At 39.4% G+C, this 21,037-nt stretch overlaps 1 protein-coding gene and 1 long non-coding RNA gene across 5 annotated transcripts in view; one reads left to right on the top strand and one right to left on the bottom strand.

Annotated features, from left to right (window-relative positions):
* ATAD5 (ATPase family AAA domain containing 5) overlaps positions 1-21,037 on the top strand; it is a 64,469-nt gene that overhangs the window by 39,971 nt on the left and 3,461 nt on the right. For all 4 annotated transcript variants that reach the window (XM_032280944.1, XM_032280945.1, XM_032280947.1 and 1 more), the window contains exons 12-19: positions 250-329; positions 561-700; positions 806-956; positions 6,441-6,617; positions 7,482-7,615; positions 8,392-8,485; positions 10,077-10,141; positions 17,288-17,468. In XM_032280944.1, the coding sequence (XP_032136835.1) occupies positions 250-329; positions 561-700; positions 806-956; positions 6,441-6,617; positions 7,482-7,615; positions 8,392-8,485; positions 10,077-10,141; positions 17,288-17,468 (1,022 nt within the window). The remainder of the gene's footprint in view (positions 1-249; positions 330-560; positions 701-805; positions 957-6,440; positions 6,618-7,481; positions 7,616-8,391; positions 8,486-10,076; positions 10,142-17,287; positions 17,469-21,037) is intronic.
* LOC116553449 lies at positions 8,196-9,497 on the bottom strand. Its single transcript, XR_004269753.1, has 2 exons — positions 9,144-9,497; positions 8,196-8,832 (listed from the first exon to the last, which is right to left on the bottom strand). It is a non-coding gene; the product is annotated as an uncharacterized LOC116553449 (long non-coding RNA).

Raw genomic sequence — 21,037 nt, 5'->3', positions numbered from 1 at the left:
TAGAGGCTAATATAAACAATACTGCAGTGAATATTCTTGCACATATAGTCTTGTATGTTTTGGCAGAAACTACTTCATTTAAAAATGTTCCTGTCTGTGTAAAAATATTTTACTCTTTAGTTGATTTATAGGCACTATGGATTGCTTAGACAACCATATGCCATAACTTTCCCCAATAATCATTTTAACAGAAAGTCTAAGAGATCGCTATATTCTGTGAATTATTTTTATTACATTTTCTTGTGGCAGTTGGTTGAAAGACTGGAAAAGAAGAGCTGAATTGGAAGAAAGACAAAATCTGAAGGGAAAAAGAGATGAGAAACAGGAAGGTATTTTGTGTCATTTTTTTTTTCACTGTTTCACTGAACATTTTTAGAGTTAGATTAACTAAAACTTTCTATAAAATTTCTTAATTGGTATTTTATATTTGATTTTCTACTTTTTATAAATTCATTTTTCAGAATTTATTGCAAGAAATTTGTGGGATTTGATCATTGGGTTTCATAAAGTAGAATTGCTTCCTCAGCAATTATTTTATTTGCAATTGAATAATTTTTCAGATGTCTTGGATAGCATAGACTTCAGAGGCAGTTCAGATGATGAAGAGAGTTGTCTTTGCAACACTGTCCTTATATCAGGGCCAACAGGAGTGGGAAAAACTGCTGCAGTGTATGCTTGCGCCCAGGAGCTTGGGTTTAAGGTTAGTAACAGCTATGACGGGAGAACGTTAACAGAATAACTACCCTTGGATTAAAAGGAAACATAAACCATTCCCCCTTTGTTTTTTCTTATATTCTTCTTTTAGATATTTGAAGTCAATGCCTCTTCCCAGCGCAGTGGTAGACAAATTCTATCTCAATTGAAGGAAGCTACTCAGTCCCATCAAGTAGACAAACAAGGTGTAAACTCACAAAAACCCTGTTTTTTTAATAGCTACAACATAGGCAAGTCACCAAGTAAGTAAATTATTTTCCTTAAGCCATAACGTTTTGAAAAAAATAAAATCTAAGAAAATAATGTTAATTAGCAGCATTTCGCCACTTATTTTTTATCTTCTACATATATGCATGTTCCCTGCCCACCCCACCAGACTATTTTAAAACAAATCTGAAGACCATCATATCATTTTACTCATACATTCTTCAATATTTATTTCTATCTGATAAGGACTTTTAAAAAAGCCTAACTATAATATCAGACTCAGACCCAGCAGAATTAACAACCAGCCTAAGCAGCACAGGGAGACCTTGTCTCTACAAAAAAAAAAAAAAATTAACTGGGTCTGGTGGTGTGTGCCTTTAGTCCCAGCTACTCTGGAAGTTGAGATGGGAGGATCACTTGAGCCTGGAAGGTTGAGGCTGCAGTGAGCTGTGACTGGACCACTGCACTCCAGCCTGGGTGACAGAGTGAGACCCTGTCTCCAAAAAAAAAAAAAAAAATCTATTAACTATATTTGTTCGTATCATCTAATATACAGTCTGACGTCAGTTTTTTATTGTTTCAAATTATTTGTTCAAATCTGGATCCAAAGTTCATATCTTACATTTGATTTATGTCTCTTAACTTTCTTTTAATCTCACTAACAGTTCACTCACCTTTCTTTTCATGTCATTTATTTGTTGAAGAATCTGAGTCATTTGTCATCAAATTTTTCACATTCTGGATTTGTCTGCTGATTATATCTTCTTGGTATCAGTTAACGCATTTCTCTTCCCTATATTTCTTGTAAACTAGCAGTGGATCTATGGGCTTGATTAGATTCAGGTTCTGTTCTGGGTCTGGCATACATGTATAGGTGGGTTGTGTATTTCCTATGACATTATAGCAGATTATCCATTGTAGATTTCAAAATGATAATTTTATAATTCTCTTTTTTGCATTTATTAGAATTTTAAGAAGAAACACTATTCCTTAACTCTTTGGATGCTTTGAAATACAGTTTGTAGGCACCAGAAATGCTTCATTCTTTCCTTTATTAGTTCTTAGAGTAATGGTGTCCTAGCAGCCTTGACAGTGAGTTTTTGTGTAGTTTAATTTTTTAAGTGTTATTATGAACTCATGGATTTTTATATACATATAATATGTTTCAGCTCTTTGTGTTTATTATTTGTTTGTTGCTTTGAAGGTTTTCTCACTGGTTTTAAGTAATTTGATTATGATATGCCTTGGTGTACTTTTCGTCATGTTTCTTGTGCTTGGGATTTGTTGAGTTTCTTGCATATATGTTTATAGTTGGGAAGATCAAAATTGATAAATTTCAACCAGTATTTCTTTTTTTTTTTTTTTGAGACGGAGTTTCGCTTTTGTTACCCAGGCTGGAGTGCAATGGCGCGATCTCGGCTCACCGCAACCTCTGCCTCCCGGGTTCAGGCAATTCTCCTGCCTCAGCCTCCTGAGTCGCTGGGATTACAGGCACGCGCCACCATACCCAGCTAATTTTTTGTATTTTTAGTAGAGACGGGGTTTCACCATGTTGACCAGGATGGTCTCGATCTCTTGACCTCGTGATCCACCCGCCTCGGCCTCCCAAAGTGCTGGGATTACAGGCTTGAGCCACCGCGCCCGGCCCTCAACCAGTATTTCTTGAAATTTTCTTCTGTACTCCCCATTTCCTTTGGCAGCTCCAGTTATTATAGGTATTTTAGACCACTTGAAATGATGTCCTGGCACACTGATGCTTTGTTCAGTTTTTCAGTCTTTTTCCTCTTTTTGTTTCAGTTTGGTTATTACTGTTTATTCAAGTTTATATATCTTTTCTTCTGTAGTATCTAGTATGCTGTCACTGGTATAAGTGTAGTTTTCATTTCTAGAAGTTTGATTTGGGTCCTTTTTATATCTTCTGTTTTTCTACTTACCATGTGCCCAGACATTCCTCTAGGTTTTTGAACATATGCAATACAGTTACAACAACTGTTTTAGTGGTCTTGGCTACTGATTCTCATCATCCGTGTCCTTCCTTCCTTCCTTCCTTTCTTTTCTTTCTTTTCTCTCTTTCTTGATGTAGTCTCGCTCTTGGTGCCCAGGCTGGAATGCAATGGTGCGATCTCTGTTCACTGCAACCTCCACCTCCTGGGTTCAAGCAGTTCTCCTGCCACAGCCTCCCAATTAGCTGGGATTACAGGCATGTGCCACCATGCTCAGCTAATTTTGTATTTTTATTAGAGATGGGGTTTCTCCATGTCAGCCAGGCTGGTCTCAAACTCCTGAACACAGGTGATCCACCCACCTTGGCCTCCCAAAGTGTTGGGATTACTGGTGTGAACCACTGCGCCTGGCCCATCTGTGTCATTTCTGAGTTGGCTTTTCAATTGATTGATTATTCCCTGTCTCATTATGAATTGTATTTTTCTGCTTCTTTGGATGCCTTCTTTGGATAATTTTGATTGCACGTCAGACTTTATACAGTTTACCTTCTTGTGTGCTGGATATTTATGTATTCCTATGACTTTTTTTTTTTTTTTTTTTTTTTTTTTAAATCATCAATTCTGCTCTTTCTGTACCTATAACTATTTCTTAACTTTCTTTGGTGATGTGGTTAAGATAGTTGGAAATTTATTATTTTCAGGTCTTGTGTGTCTTTGTTTTTGAGACAGTCTCGATCTGTTGCCAAGGCTGGAGTGCAGTGGCATGATTATGGCTCTCTGCCACCTTGAATTGGGCTTAAGGGAACACCCCACCTTAGCTTTTTGAGTAGCTAGGACTACAGACCCCTGTACTCAGCTAATTAAAAAAATTTTTCTTTGTAGAGAAAAGGTCTTGCTGTGTTGTCAGGCTAGTCTCAAACTCATGGCCTCCAGCAGTCCTCCTGCCTTGGCCTCCCATAGTGCTAAAATTACAAGTGTGAGCTGACACCACACCCAGCCTTTTCAGGTCTTTTAAACTGCAGTAGGCAAAACAGTAGCAACACTTAGTCTAGGGCTAGTTTTGCCCTACTACTTAGGCAAAACCTTTCTGAGTGCTTCAGTACTCCATTAGTTACGTTTGTCAGTCTACCTGATGGGAAGATGAATCATTCCCAGCTCTCTGTGAGCCTCAGAGATGGTTTCCTCTGATCTTTCAATGATGAGTACTCACTTTTAGACTTGAGGGGGACTCTGCAAATTTCAAGAGCTTTGCCCAGCTGTTTCTTCTGTATTCTTCCCAGCATCTCTGTCTACTTGGACTCCTCAGGTTTCTTTTTCTTTCTTTTTTTTTTGAGACAGCCTCACACTGTCACCTGGGCTGGAGTGCAGTAGTGTGATTTTGGCTCACTGCAACCTCTGCCTTCCAGGTTCAAGTGATTCTCCTGGCTCATCCTCCCAAGTAGCTGCTGATTACAGGTGCCCGGCACCATGCCCAACTAATGTTTTTCTATTTTGAGTAGAGATGGGGTGGAGTTTCACTATGTTGGCCAGGCTGGTCTCAGACTCCTGGCCTCAGATCTGCCCACCTCAGCCTCCCAAAGTGCTGGGATTACAGGCGTGAGCCACCATACCCGGCCAACCTCCTTAGGTTTCTAGTGCAGTCTCAATTACAGAAAACATGGATTGGCTTTCCCCTTACTATGGCAATTTTCTCAGGCCAGTAGGCTGGGCAGTCCTAGTGTTGCATGATGAAAAAGGCTTGAAAAGTGTTAGTTCATATACTATGTCCAGTTTTTTTGTTGTTCCTATTTTCAATGGGAGGATAAATCTAGTGCCAATTCTATACCTTGGCTAGAAGCAGAATCCTATCTTGTTTTCTCTTTGTGCTCATATTTTTCCATCTTTGGCTAGCAGGGAACTGTTTTTTTTTTTTTTTAAAGACAGAGTTTCACCATGTTGGTCAGGCTGGTCTTGAACTCCCAGCCTCAGGTGATCTGCCCTCCGTGGCCTCCAAAGTGCTTGGATTACAGGCGTGAGCCACCACGCCTGGCCCAGGGAACTGTTTTAATTGGTTTCTGTCCTTTTAACATAACCCAGCAATAGTTAATATTTTCCTTGCTTTCTGGAATGTCAGGATGTCCCAGACCTATAGTTAGCTATTTCTGCAAGAAGGTGGTTCTTTTGTTGTAAAATTTCTTTCTTTTTTATTTTTTTTGAGACAGAATCTGGCTCTGTCATTCAGGCTGGAATGCAGTGGTGCGGTTTCAGCTCACTGCAACCTCTACCTCCTGGGTTCAAGGGATTCTCCTGCCTCAGCCTCCTGAGTAGTTGGGATTACAGGTGCTTGCCACCATGCCTGGCTAATTTTTGTATTTTTAGTAAAGACGGGGTTTCATTATTTTAGCCAGGCTGGTCTCGAACTCTTGACTTTGTGATCTGCCCACCTTGGCCTCCCAAAGTGTTGGGATTATAGGCATGAGCCACTGCGCCCTGCCAAATATTTTTATATTTTAAGATATTGTATGTCTTACCTGTGATGTTGAAATGTTCTATATTTATGAAATGATGGTGATGTCTGTGACAGGTTTTTTAACCTCAAGGTTTTCAGTAAGCTTATTGAACACCTAATATACAGGAGCTATGATAAGATCTGTGGAGGCAGAGGGTACAAAAAGAATAGGACACAGGTATGGAAATGTGAACATAAGATGGTATGTGAGGAAGATCCTATTCTGAGGCCATACAGTAATTAGGACTTGTAAGGACTAAAACCAGGTACTTAGTGGGGAAGAGAGGATATATGCTGTGGAAAAATGCCATGGGGATTCTGGAGAGTAGAGGTGAACTATTTATTTTTTAACTTTGTATCCATCTTCCAAAGTATCTCTAGAAATAGGTATTATTTGCTTACAATATTAATTTATTACAGGTCTAAATTAAAGTTGTACAACAAAGGTCTGTAATGTGCTCAGTGGATACTGTTATTTTCCTTCTACCCTCTTCTAACTTTAAGCAGGTGTAGAAAAAAATCATTGGAGGGATTGTGAACATTATTTGTTATAAGAATGTGTATTTCTGGCTCACACTTGTAATCTAGCACTTTAGGAGACTGAGGCGGGCGGATCGCTTGAGCTCAGGAGTTTGAGACCAGCCTGGACAACATGGCAAAACCCCGTCTCTAATAAAAATGCAAAAAATTAGCTAGGCATCGTGGCATGCCCCTGTAGTCCCAGCTACTTGGGCTGAGGCGGGAGGATTGCTTGAGCCTAGGAGGTTGAGACTGCAGTGAGCCAAGATTATGCCACTTCACTCCCGCCTGGGTAACAAAGTGAGACCCTGTCTCAAAAAAAAAAAGAATATATATTTATTTGGAGTAGAGTGTCTTCTCCAAATGACTGGCTTAACCTTCTGTACTGGTAAAATAAATAAATATAGTAATATTTGAATGTACAAAGTATTTGAATGTAAGAATGAAAGAAAATTTGTGTGCCTTGGATTTTTAACTGGTAAGAGTAGAAATATAGAATGTGGCTAATTATCTTGTTACCTGTATGATTTTTAGAATATTTATCATTAAATGCAATTTGTTTTGGGCAGAAAAAATAAGCTCGCCTAAGAAAGTTGTTACATCACCAAGAAAAGTTCCTCCACCATCACCAAAAAGTAGCGGACCAAAGCGAGCACTTCCTCCTAAAACCTTGGCAAATTATTTTAAGGTATCTTCCAAACGTAAAAATAATGAAGAAATAGGAATGCTTCTGGAAAATAATAAAGGTAAGACATTAAATTAACAAATTAAATTTTATATTTTTTAATAATGACCCTAATACATAAAAATGTGAACACATTTTATAAGTTCCTGTTGCTATTTATTGAATCTCAGCTACACTAAAGGCTGAAGGTTCTACATATAGAAGTTTTAATATTTTGTTTTACCTTTTTTTTTTTTTTCCTAAAAGACAGAGTTGTTCTATCACCCAGGCTGGACGATTTTGGCTCACTGCAACCTCCTCCTCCTGGGTTCAAGCGATTCTCCCACCTCAGCCTCCTGAGTAGCTGGAATTAGAGGCGTGTACCACCAAACCAGCTAATTTTTGTATTTTTAGTAAAGACGGGGTTTTGCCATATTGTCCAGACTGGTTTCGAACTGCTGACCTCAAGTGATTCACCCACCTCAGCATCCCAAAGTGCTGGGGTTACAGGCCTGAGCCACCACACCCAGCTTATTTCAGTTTTTGTTTGTTTGTTTGAGTCGGAATCTGACTTTGTCATTCAGGCTTGAGTGTAGTGGTGCTATCTTGGCTCACTGCAACCTCCGCCCTCCTGGGTTCAAGTGATTCTCCTACCTCAGCCTCCGGAGTAGCTGAGATTACAGGCGTGTGCCACCACGCCCAGCTAATTTTTGTACTTGTAGTAGAGTTGAGATTTTGCCATGTTGGCCAGGCTGGCCTCGAAGCCCTGAACTCAGGTGATCTGCCCGCCTCGGCCTCCCAAAGTGGTGGGATTACAGGCATGAGCCACCATGCCTTTCCTGTTTCAGTTTTGATCACGGATTTTAGTTTGAGCTTCTTCTGTAAAAATATCCAGTTTTTACCAAAAGTTGATTTTACCTAAAATTCCAATATTTTATTTATGCAGGAATAAAAAATTTTTTTGAACAGAAACAGATTACTCAGACTAAATCTACAAATGCAACTAATTCAAATGTCAAAGATGTTGGAGCTGAAGAACCCAACAGAAAAAATGCAACATCTCTTATTCTTTTTGAGGAGGTAGGCTTATAGAAGCATACATTTGTGAGAGCTCATGATAAAGACTTACTTTAAATAATACTATATGTTTTCTTATAAAGAATTGTAAAATAGCTAAGAAGGTCAGGAATATGTGTATCTATTTGAAATTAAAGCAAATGAAACTGTCAACTCTAGAAGAATTTTTCAGGAAGATGATTAATGTAATTCACAGCTGCTAATTATTGTTAAATGATTGTATAAATTCAGATTCATATCTGTCTAGTTATAAGTGGTTGTGTTTTTAACATTTGATAGTTTTTTTTTTTTTTTTTTTGAGACGGAGTTTTCGCTCTTGTTACCCAGGCTGGAGTGCAATGGCGCGATCTCAGCTCACCGCAACCTCCGTCTCCTGGGTTCAGGCAATTCTCCTGCCTCAGCCTCCTGGGTAGCTGGGATTACAGGCACGCGCCACCATGCCCAGCCAATTTTTTTTGTATTTTTAGTAGAGACGGGGTTTCACCATATTGACCAGGATGGTCTCGATCTCTTGACCTCGTGATCCACCCGCCTCAGCCTCCCAAAGTGCTGGGATTACAGGCTTGAGCCACCGCGCCCGGCCAACATTTGATAGTTAATAATTTTAAAATTCATTATAGCGTGTGACATTATAAACTTTCAACATGGGCTGAATTCACACTGTTCATAAATTCATAAATTTTGTCTCTAACAGACAGAATATTTACTGTGTATACATAACTGATATTCAGTAAGTGTATTGTTACGTATTACATTAATATTCAATAAATTGTTTGTAGGTTGATGTAATCTTTGATGAAGATGCTGGGTTTCTGAATGCAATCAAAACATTCATGGCAACAACTAAACGACCTGTAATCCTTACTACAAGTGGTAGGTAGCAATGATTTTACTTCAGTTAAACAGTTACTCAAATCTGTAGTTAATCTGGAGACTGGAGTAATTATAATTAACTCACAAAATAGCAATCACTTTTTAAAATTGGATACTACTTTGGGTTACTGTGTTGGGTGTTAGATATTTAGGAGGCAGAGAACAATCTCTAGAATGCAAATAAGAGATCTAGTAAAGGTATTTTGGTAGGGAAAATACTAGATTATTCTCCTTGCTTCCTTATCATAGCTATAATTAGATCACTAAATCTATTTAGTGGTCAGGATTTTTTATGGATCGCAATCTTTCTGCTTTTCTTAATACTGAACTTAGCCATTCTTTAGCCCCTGATAACACTTACTTTTTTTTTTTTTTTTTTTTTTTTTTTGAGACGGAGTTTCACTCATGTTACCCAGGCTGGAGTGCAATGGCGCGATCTCGGCTCACCGCAACCTCCGCCTCCCGGGTTCAGGCAATTCTCCTGCCCCAGCCTCCTGAGTCGCTGGGATTACAGGCATGCGCCACCATGCCCAGCTAATTTTTTGTATTTTTAGTAGAGACGGGGTTTCACCATGTTGACAGGATGGTCTCGATCTCTCGACCTCGTGATCCACCTGCCTCGGCCTCCCACAGTGCTGGGATTACAGGCTTGAGCCACTGCGCCCGGCCAACACTTTCTTATGGATTATTGCATATTTAGTTAGCTATCATCAGCCTAACGGAATTGATCTATCTTCTAAAAAATTATCACAGAATGTTTAATTTTAAAAACTCAATTTCTTTTTTAAAAAACTAAAAATACTATATATTATAGTATTCTAATATTTTTCCAATTATAAACCTTCATGAGGCTAGGCTCTACTTACAAATTAATGCCCATTTGGACTTAGTGATTGTATTCTAAGAATATTGAGAAAAATCTTATTAATCACAAGTTAGGTGTTTTTTGTTTGGTTTGTTTTGAGACGTTTTGTTTTGTTTTGTTTTGAGACGGAGTCTCGCTCTGTCGACCAGGCTGGAGTGCAGTGGTGCCATCTCAGCCTCCTGAGTAGCTGGGACTACAGGTACATGCCTCCACGCCAGGCTAATTTTGGTATTTTTAGTGTTTCACCATATTGGTCAGGCTTGTCTTGAACTCCTGACCTCAGGTGATCCACCAGCCTCAGCTTCCCAGAGTGCTAGGATTACAGGCGTAAGCCACCGTTCCCAGCTAGTAGTTTTATTAGAAGATCATAGTTGGTCAGGTGTGGTGGCTCATGCCTTTAATCCGAGTACTTTGGGAGGCTAAGGTGGGCACTTGAACCTGTGAGTTTGAGATCAGCCTCGGCATCATAGTGAGACCCCATCTCTATAACAAACTTAAAAATTAGCTGGGTGTGGCAGCTTGAGCTTATAGTCCTGGCTGCCTGGGAAGCTGAGGCAGAGGATCACTTGAGCCCAGGAGTTTGAGGCTGCAGTTAGGTATGACTGCACCACAGCACTGGGCAGTGGGGGTAGGGGGTGCTAAATATTTTCATAGGAAAGTATAACTGGAAAAGCTATTTAATGGTCTTAATGTTTAAGAATTTTTTTTGTGTATGTGTGTGTGTAGATCCAACATTTAGTTTAATGTTTGATGGCTGCTTTGAAGAAATCAAGTTCAATACTCCTTCCCTGGTAAGTTTTAAATTTTGATAATCATAAATTACATATCACAATCGTGTAAAAGTAGTTTATTATTAAATACAGCTATAATTTAGCCAGGTGTGGTGTCTCATGCCTGTAGTCCCAGCTACTTGGGAGGCTGAGGCAGGAGGATCACTTGGGGGAGGAAGTTACAGTGAGCTGAAATTGTACCATTGCCCTCTAGTCTGGGTGACAGAGTGAGATTCTGTCTTTAAATAAATAAGGCAAGGCACAGTGGCTCATGCCTGTAATCCCAGTACTTTAGGAGGCTAAGGAGGGCAGATTGCTTGAGCTAAGGAGTTCAAGACCAGCTTGGGCAACATGGCAAAACCCTGTCTCTACATAAAAATACAAAAAAATTAGCCAGGCGTGGTGGCACATGCCTGTAGTCCTAGCTACTCAGGAGGCTGAGGTGAGACAATTGCTTGAGCCCAGGAGGTCAAGGCTGTGGCTGCAGTGAGCAGTAATTGTACTACTGCACTCCAGACGGGTGACAGAGCAAGACTCTGCCTCAAAAAAAAAAAAAAAAAAAATAGCTGGCTGGTTATGGTGTCTCACACCTGTAATCCCAGCACTTTGGGAGGCCAAGGTGGGTGGATCACCCAAGGTTGGGAGTTCGAGATCAGCCTGACCAACATGGAGAAACCCTATCTCTATTAAAAATACAAAATTAGCCAGGCTTGGTGGTGCGTGCCTATAATCCCAGCTACTCCGGAGGCTAAGGCAGGAGAATTACTCGAACTTGAGAGGTGGAGGTTGCAGTGAGCCAAGATGATGCATTGCGCTCCAGCCTGGGCAACAAGAGTGAAACTCTGTCTTAAAAAAAAAAAAAAGCTACAATTTAAATGTGGTTTCTAAGGAATATGTTAAAATTTTTAAGTTTCAGGAAACTTCCAATTATTTCTCTTTTTTTGCTTTAAAAATATTTTTCAAATATTTAAATTTAAAAAATTTTTTACCAGGCCCCAATGTTCACTAGGTTTTTTTGCCTGATAACAATGCTTTTCTGAGGTAAAATTTAAATACAGTTAAAAATACCCTTACATGAATAACCTAACAAATATATTGTGTACATATAACATACATAAAAAATCAGTGTCATTGTTATGCAGATCAAAATATAGAGCATTTCCATTATCTCCAAAAGTTCTCATGGACCCTTTCTAGTAAGCATCCCCTTCCCCACCAGAAGTAACCACCTTTTTATTTTTAACTTTAATAAAAAGTTTTTTGTGTGTGTGTGTGTTTTTTTTTTTTTTTTTTTTCTTTTTTCTTGTTTTTCATTCTTCTAAAAAAATGTATTTTAAAATTAACAATCAGTTGCTGGGCATGGTGGCTCATGCTTATAATCATAGCAGTTTGGGAGGTTGAGGTTAGAGGATTGTTTGAGGCCAACAGTTCCAGGCTGCAGCTATGATTGTGGTCAAGTCAGTTTTACTGTATGCGTTCTTTACTTTATCTTTTTAGATGAGGTCTCACTCTGTTTACTCAAGCTGGAGTGTAGTGGCACAGTTGGCTTGTTGCCCAGGCTGGAGAGCAGTGGCACCAGCTTGGCTCACTACTGCCTCCACTTCTGAGTTCAAGCAATTCTCCCACCTCAGTCTCCTGAGTAGCTGGGGTTGGAGATACACGCCACCATGCCCGCTAATTTTTTTTGTATTTGTAGTAGAGATGGGATTTCACCATGTTGGCCAGACTGGCTTTGAACTCCTGACCTCAGTCCACCTGCCTCAGCCTTCTAAAGTGCTGGGATTATAGGCGAGCCACCACACCAGGCACTGTTCTTACTTTTAAATTGTGTTTCTTAGCTGGAGGCGGTGGCTTATGCCTATAATCCCAGCACTTTGGGAGGCTGAGGCAGGCAGATTGCTTGAGCCCAGGAGTTTGAGACCAACCTGGGAAACGTGGTGAAACTCCGTCTCCACAAAAAACTTAAAAAATTAGCCAGGCATGGTAGTACACACCTGTAGTCCCAGCTACTGGAAGATTGAGGTGGGAGGATCGCTTGAGCATGGGAGGCAGGGGTTGCAGTGAGCCAAGATCATGCCACTGCATTCTAGCCTGGGTGACAGAGCAAGATCTTGTCTCAAAAGAAAAAAAAAAAAAAAAAAAAAAAAAAGGTGTATCTCTTAAATATCACATAGTTGAATCTTTTTAAAATCTTGTCTAGGCCAGGCATGGTGGCTCATGCCTGTAATCCCAGCACTTTGGGAGGCCGAGGTGGGTGGATCACAAGGTCAGGAGATCAAGACCATCCTGGCTAACATGGTGAATTAAACCTCATCTCTACTAAAATACAAAAAACAAAATTAGCCAGGTGTGGTGGCCTGCACCTGTAGTCCCAGCTACTTGGGGTGCTGAGGCAGGGGAATCTCTTGAACCCGGGAGGTGGAGGTTGCCATGAGCCGAGATTACCCCATTGCATTCCAGCCTGGGCAACAGAGTGAGACTCCGTCTCAAAAAAAAAAAAAATTTGTTTAAAGAAGCTGGGTGCTGTGGCTCACACCTGTAATCCTAGCACTTTGAGAGGCTTAGGATGTAAAAAGAAAAAAAATCAACTGGGTGTAGTGGCATGTTCCTGTAGTCCCAGCTACTTGGGAGGCTGAGGCAGGCGGATTGCTTGAGCCTGGGAGGTGGAGGTTGTAGTGAGGTGAGATTGCGCCACAGCACTCCAGCCTGGGCAACAGAGCAAGGCTCTGGAAGAAAAAGAAAATAACAATTTGTCAAGACAATTCTTCATTCTTCCTTTTCTGTAGTCTGTTGGATTAATCAAGTATATTATTTCATTTTACCTTCACTATTGGCTTTCAGCTATATGCTAATATGGTCTCCACTAGCCAAATGAAGCTATTGAGTTCTTAAAATGCAGCTAGTCTACATTTAATAAAAGATCACATTTTGTATGATAATAATTATATGAAATGTCCAGAGTAGGCAGATTTATAGAGACAGAAAGTATATTAATGGCTGCCTAAGGCTGGAGGAGCTAGATAGAAATAGGAAGTGACTGCTGATTGATCTGGGGTTTCTTTGGGGGATGATAAAAATGCTCTTTAATTAGATAGTGATAATGGTTACAAAACTATAAATTTACTAAAACCATTGAATTTTACATGTTAAGTAGGTGAATTGTATAGTGTATGAATTACATCTCAATACAGCTTATTATATATTTTTAAAATGTGGCTAGTCTGAATTTGTGGTAAAGTGTAATACAAACACCAGATTTTTTTTTTTTTTTTCTTAAAGACAGGGTCTCACTCTCTTTCCCTGACTGGGGTGTAGTGGCTCAATCTCAGCTCACTGGAACCTCTGCCTCCTGGGCTCAAGCAAGACTCAGCCTTCCGAATAGGAAGGCTAGACCACCTCAGCCTCCTGAGTAGCTGGGACCATAGGTGTGCGCCATCATCCTCAGCTAACTAAAAAAATTTTTTTGTAGAGATGGGGTATCACTATATTGCCCAGACTGGTCCTGAATTCCTGGGTTCAAGCAATCCTCCTGCCTCAGCAGGATCCAATCCCAAAGTGCTGGGACTGGATAACACCAGATTTTGAGGACTCAGTGCAAAAAATAGGAATGTAACACATCTCACTAATTTTTATGTTGGTTACATTTTGCAGTGATAATATTTGGATATATTGTTTTAAAGAAATGTAAAATTAATTTCACTTGTTTCTTTAATTTTTTAATGTGGCTCCTAGAAAATTTAAATTACATATATGGCTTGATTTTTAAATTTTTTCTATTAAAAATTTGCTTTTGTGCACTACTTAACAGTGTACAGTGGAGCAGTGTTAAGTATATATACATTGTTCTTGCAAAACTGAAATTCTGTGCTTGTTAAACGAAACTCCCTGTTTCCTCCTGTCCAATAGCTGCTGGCAACTACCATTACACTTTATTTATATGAATTTGACTACTCTAGATACCTCATATAAGTAGAATCATACTGATTTGGCTTTTTGTGACCGGCTTTTTTTTTTTTTTTTGAGACGGAATCTTGCTCTGTTGCCAGGTTGGAGTGCAGTGGTACCATCCACTGCAATCTCTGCCTCCTAGGTTCCAGCGATACTCTTGCCTCAGCCTCCTGAGTAGCTGGGACTGCAGGCGTGCGCCACCACGCCCAGCTAATTTTTGTATTTTTAGTAGAGACAGGGTTTCACCATGTTGGCCAGGATGGTCTCGATCTTTTGACCTCATGATCTACCAGCCTCGGCCTCCCAAAGTGCTGGGATGACAGGTGTGAGCCATGGCGCCTGGCCGTGACTGGCTTATTTCACTTAGCATAACATTCTCAATGTTAATCTATGCTGTAGTATGTATATAACTTACAGGGTGTTTGTTTTTTTTAGTTTTTTGAGATGGAGTCTCGCTCTGCCACCAAGCTGGAATGCAGTGGTGCGATTTCAGGCAAACTTTGCCTCCCAGGTTCAAGCGATTCTCCTGCCTCACCTTCCAAGTAGCTGGGATTACAGGCATGCGCCACCACGCCCAGCTAATTTTTGCATTTTTAGTAGCGATGGGGTTCCATCATGTTGGTCAGGGTGGTCTCAAATTCCTGACCTTGTGATCCGCCCAAAGTGCTGGTATTACAGGTATGAGCTACTGCGCCAACCAGCTTACAGTTTTTTTGCTTGCATTATATTTATTTATTTATTTATTTCCTTCCTTCCTTCCTTCCTTCCTTCCTTCCTTCCTTCCTTCCTTCCCTCCCTCCCTCCCTCCCTTCCTCCTTCCTTCTCTCTCTCTTTCTTTCTCTCTCTCCTTCCTTCCTTCCTTCTTTCTTTTCTTTTCTCTTTTCTTTTTCTTTTTTCTTTTCTTTTCTTTTTTTTTTTCTTTTGAGATGGAGTCTTGCTCTGTCACCCAGGCTGGAGTGCAGTGTTAGAATCTCGGCTCAGTGCAACCTACACTTCCCAGATTCAAGCATTTCTCTTGCCTCAGCCTCCTGAGTAGCTGGGATTGCAGGTACACACTACCACACCCGGCTAATTTTTGTATTTTTAGTAGATATAGAGTTTCACCATATTGCCCAGGCTGTTCTTGAACTCCTGACCTCAAGTGATCTGCCTGCCTCGGCCTCCCAAAATGCTGGGATTACAGACCTGAGCCTCCACACCTGGCCCTTGAATTATATTTCTATTGGACAGTACTGCTGTAGATTCTAGATGTTCTTTTCCTTCATCCTTGCTAAATTCTTTTATTAGTTATAGTAGTTATTTTGTTAGTTTCTTAGATTTTTACTTTTTTTCTATTTTTTAAATTTTTATTAGAGACAGGAAAAAAGGAAGGAAGGAAGGAAGAAGGGAAGGAAGGGAAGGAAAGGAAGGAAAGGTTGGCCCGGTGCCGTGGCGCACTCCTGTAATCCAAGCACTTTGGAGGCCAAGGTGGGTGGATCACCTGAGGTTCGGGAGTTCGAGACCAGCCTGACCAACATGGTGAAACCCCATCTTTTTAAAAAAAAAAAAAAAAAAAAAAAGAGAGAGAGACAGGGTCTGGCTCTGTCACCCAGGTTGGAGGGCAATGGTGTGATCATACCTCACTGTAACTTCAAACTCCTAGCCTCAAGTGATCCTACCCCCTTGGCCTCCCAAAGTGCTGGGATTACAGGCATGAGCCACCATGCTTATCAGTTTCTTAGGGTTTTCTATCTACTGACTCATGTTATCTGCAAACAGAGATAGTTTTCTTTCCTTTGTTTTTTCTGCCTTTTACTTCTTTTTGTTGCCATATTTTATAGGCTAGGACCTTCAATATGATGTTAGGTAGAAGTGATAACAATGGACATCCTTAGCTGGTGCTTGATCTTAGATGGAAAGTGTTCATTATTTTACTATTGAATACAAAGTTAGCTGTAGGTTCTTCATACCTTCTTTTTATCAGATTAAGGAAATTCCTTTTTTTCCAATTTTCTTAGAATTTTTATCGAGAGTGGGTGTTGGATTTTGTCAGAAGCTTCTTTTGCATGTGTTGAAATCATATTTTCCTACTTTTATCTATCCCTATGGCTAATTACACTGACTAACGAGAAACCCCACTTGGTCACTGACGTATTATCCTCTTTATATATTTATGGATTAGATTTGTGATTAATTTATTAAGAATTTATATGTTTATTTTCTTGAGGAATACTACTTTGTAACTACTTTGTAACTTTCTTTTTTCTATTTTTTAAGAATTATCTTTGTTAGCTTTAAGCATTTGGTTAAGCTGCCCTCAAAATGAGTTGAGAAATGTTTCCTTCTCTTTTTTCTAAGAGTTTGTATAGGATTGACATTCTTTGTTTTTTCGTCCTTGATATAATTCATCAGTGAATTTACGAGTTTTCTTTGTGGGAAAATCTTTGATAAATTGATTTTTTTTTTTTTTTAAGACAGAGTCTCACTGTGTTGCCCAGGCTGGAGTGCTGGAGTGCAACAGTACAATCCCCGCTCACTGTAACCTCCGCCTCCCAGGTTCAAGCAATTCTCCTACCTCAGCCTCCTGAGTAGCTGGGTTTAGAGATCTGATATTGCCATGTTGGCCAGGCTGGTCTTGAACTCCTGACCTCAGGTGATCCCTTTGCCTTGGCCTCCCAGAATTTCTCTGCCAGGCACAATGGCTCATGCCTAATCCCAGCACCTTGGGAGGCTTAAGGCAGGAGGATTGCTTGATGCCAATAGTTCGAGACCAGCCTGGGCAATATAGTGAGACCCCCATCTCTACAAAAAAAAAAAAAAAAAATTAATTACTTTTATGCACTCAATGTAATTTCTAACCTGGTTTTTTAAAAAGTATGCATTTTTCAGTATTATAATATTCATAATTTTATTATAAGATATTCAATGAAGCTATACTGTTGCTTAATCAAGGGGTTTTGTCACAGTTTACGAAACTGCCTCCAGTGTTCAGGTTGGAGAATCTCCTATAAAAGTTTCCTTGCTGTCTTGCACAAGATACAGTTAGTAAAAGAAATATATGTAAATGCTTTTAACAGTATATTCCCTTATATTTTTAAAAGCAATTTCATCCTCAAGAAGAGCATTTAAGATAATGTGAATTTTAGCAAAATTTGTCTCACTTTAGATACTATTTATAGGTATTATTGCTGTATTTCTTTAAACTTAGCAGTTAACCCCATTTCTCTCTCTGTTTTGAAGCTAAATGTTGCCAGCTACCTACAAATGATTTGCTTAACTGAGAATTTTAGAACTGATGTAAAAGACTTTGTAACCTTGTTAGCTGCAAATAATTGTGATATCAGAAAAAGTATCCTTTACTTACATTTCTGGATTAGAAGTGGAGGCGGATTTTTAGAAGAAAGACCATTAACCCTTTATCGTAAGTTGATTTGTTATTAAATAAATTTCTATTATGGGACCCTTTTTAAAAATCTGTGCTATGACTGGGTGCAGTGGCTTATGGCTGTAATTCCAACACTTTGGGAGAATGAGGTGGGAGTATCTCTTGAGGCCAAGAGGTCCAGATCAGTCTGTGCAACATAGTGAGACCCCTGTGTTTATGAAAATTTATGGGAGGCCAAGGCGGGAGGATCAGTTGAAGCCAGGAGTTCAAAACCAGCCTGGGCAAGAAAGTCAGACCCCATCTCTACAAAAAAAAAATTGTTTTGATTAGCTGGGCATGGTGGAGTGCACCTGTAATGTGGGCTACTCAGGAGGCTAAGGTGGGAGGATCACATGATCCCAAGAGTTTGAAGCTGTAGTGAGCTATGATTGTACCACTGCACTCCAGCCTAGACAATAGAGCAATACCCTGTGTCATAAAAAAAAATTTTTTTTTAATTAAAAAAACTCTGTGCTATACTAGAATAGTTGAAAGATTATAAAACTTTTAAGCATCTTGTTATGTTAATCTTCAAAATAAATATGCATATGTTAACTTTGTTCATAAAATGTTTCGGCCTGGAACAGTGACTCACAACTGTAATCCCAGCACTTTGGGAGGCCAAGTAGGATGGATCGCTTGAGCTCAGGAGTTTGAGACCAGCCTGGGCAACATAGCAAAACCCATCTCTACAAAAAATTGGCTGTACATGGTGATGCGTGCCTGTGGTCCTAGTTACTCAGGAGGTGGAGATGGGAGGATCACTAGAACATGGGAGATTGGGGCTACAGTGAGCCAAGATCATGCCACTGCACTGCAGCCTGGGTGATAGAATGAGACTCTGACTCAAAAAAAAAAATTTGTAAACACCAAATTCGAGTAAATAGAATTAAACTGGACCTAGAAAGCTGGATTTTTTCCCTGGCTATGCTACCCTTTACAATTAATAGGTAAGCTCCAAAATTCACTTTACTTTTTTGAGCTTGTTTCTTCACCTCAAAAATGAGAGATTTGAACTAGATAATCTGTAACTTACTTTTCCTTTTGTAGTTGTGCTTTTAAGATGATCTCATTGTTTAATTTAAAAAAACACATACAGGCTGGGTGCAGTGGGTCACGCCTGTAATTCCAGCACTTTGGGAGGACGAGGTGGGCGGATCACGAGGTTAGGAGATGAAGACCATCATGGACAACGTGATGAAACCCTGTCTCTACTAAAAATACAAAAATCAGCTGTGCGTGGCAGAACACACCTGTAGTCCCAGCTACTCAGGAGACTGAAGCAGGAGAATTTCTTGAACCCTGCAGTTGGAGGCTACAGTGAGCCAAGATCATGCTACTGCTCTCCAGCCTGGGCAACAGAGCAAGACTCTGCCTCAAATAAATAAATACATAAAATAAACACACACAAACTCCCACCCTATTCCCCTTTCCTCTTCAAAAGTTTTTCTTTTTTCTTTTTTGAGGTGGGGTCTCAATATATTGCCCAGGCTGGAGTATAGTGACTGTTCACGGGCGGGATCATAGTGCAGGATAGCCGTGAACTGCTGGGCTCAAGTGATCCTCGTGTCCTAGCCTCCTCAGTAGGCCACTGTGTCCAGCTTCCTCCCCAGAAATTAGACTGTTAAATTTTCAAACTGTTACTTACACATTTATTAACATACGATTTCTTATAAACAAATAATACTATAATAATTATTTAACAACTTTTTCACTTACTAAAAACATTGATTTTTCTACATGAGTATGTATACATGTAGTATTCCTTTTATGTGACTATAATGTACAATCACTTTTAGCTTCAGGAGTCTTTAAATTCTATCTTTCCTGGGAATTTTTTATTTCAGAAATGCTTTTATTTTAGTTTTTCAGTCATCATTTGTTACCTAATTCAAGTCACAGACACTTTTTGAGTACCTTCTCCATGCCAGGTCCTGTGTTTACATGGTTAAGACATGGTTCCTTGCCTGAAGAAGTTTTAGTTTGTGGTTTCCATGTTCCATAGTCACAGTTCTCTAGTTACAGATCCTACTCTGGTAAACACACAAATATTTCAAGGAAACCAAGGTGAAATTATGTAATATTAATTCCTTTTTTTCCTTTAATTAATTAATTTAACATTTTAACATGTTTTTTTTTTTTTTTTTTTTTTTTTTTTGAGACAGGGTCTTACCCTATTGCTCAGACTGGAGTGCACTGGCGGTGCAGTCATGGCTCACTGCAGCCTCAATCTCCTGGGCTCAAGCCATTCTGGAGCCTCCTGAGTAGTTGGGACCACAGGGCATGCACCACCATGCCTGATTAATTTTTGTATTTTTTGTAGAGACAGGGGTCTCACTAAGTTGTCCAGCCTGGTATTGAACTTCTGGGCTCAAGCGATCCACCCACTTCAGCCTCCCAAAGTGCTGGGATTACAGGCATGAGCCACCTCATCCAGCTTCATATTATTATTTTTCAAAGTAGATATTCTATTCGGTGTAAGCTCATAGCTTTAACCATTTCTCAAAAGTAAATATAATGCATAACACATGGAAAATATCCTGGTATAACAAATTAGTTAATAACTTTTTGATATACCACTGGATATAAATTGTTACAGCAAGAACTTTAGAAGACAGAAAATAAGTATATATAGGTTCTCTTCTTAAAAATATCTTTTTTATATACATTTCATTACTGTGTTTATTTTTTAAAAAAATAAACACAGATACATAAAGTAAAACAATATTCCCCTGCTTCTTTAAAGTAGCCACTGTTAGACGTTTATGCATATAAAATGCAGATACATACTTATTTAGCAAAATTAACCAGTACTATATATGTTGTTAGACAGTTATTTTTAAGTTTATTGTCAGCACATACAGTTCTATGCCACTGTTTTTCACAGCTGCATGCTTTTCTATAGAATAGAGTGGATGTAACATAATTTGATTAACCATTACTTATAGACATTTAAATTATCTTCAATTGTGATTAAAACAGTGAATATCTTTATACATATATCCTTGAATATGTCAGTAATTCTGATGGAGAGAATTCTAGAAGTATGACTGCTGGGTCACAAAGGCTGTCTACACTTTACATTTTGATAGTTGTTGTCAGACTGCCCTCTGACAATAATTGTACCAACTTATGCTCCCATGCATAGTATATGATGGTTTTTTATCTGTGCTGCTGACAGAACTAGATTATCATTCTTTTAATTTTGCCAATTTAAGAAGTGAAATATGTACAGTATCTTATTTCGAATTTGTACTTCCGTCCTTAGTGGTGAAATTGTGTATCTTTTATTTAGGACTTTGAAATTATTAGTATTATTACTATTTTTTGAGATGGAGCCTTGCTCTGTTGCCCAGGCTAGAGTACAGTGGTGTGATCTCAGCTCACTGCAACCTCTGCCTCCTGGGTTCAAGTGATTCTCCTATAAGTAGCTGGGATTACAGGCGTGCACAGTCACACCCAGCTAATTTTTTGTATTTTTAGTAGAGATGGGGTTTCACCATGTTGGCCAGGCTGGACTTGAAATCTTGACCTCAGGTGATCCACCCACCTTGGCCTCCCAAAGT

The sequence above is a fragment of the Sapajus apella genome, unplaced genomic scaffold (genome assembly GCF_009761245.1).
Source record: "Sapajus apella isolate SASKATOON/1434 unplaced genomic scaffold, GSC_monkey_1.0 scaffold12, whole genome shotgun sequence".
In the NCBI taxonomy this organism is placed as follows: Eukaryota; Metazoa; Chordata; class Mammalia; order Primates; family Cebidae; genus Sapajus; species Sapajus apella.
This window is presented reverse-complemented; position numbering and strand designations above follow the sequence as displayed.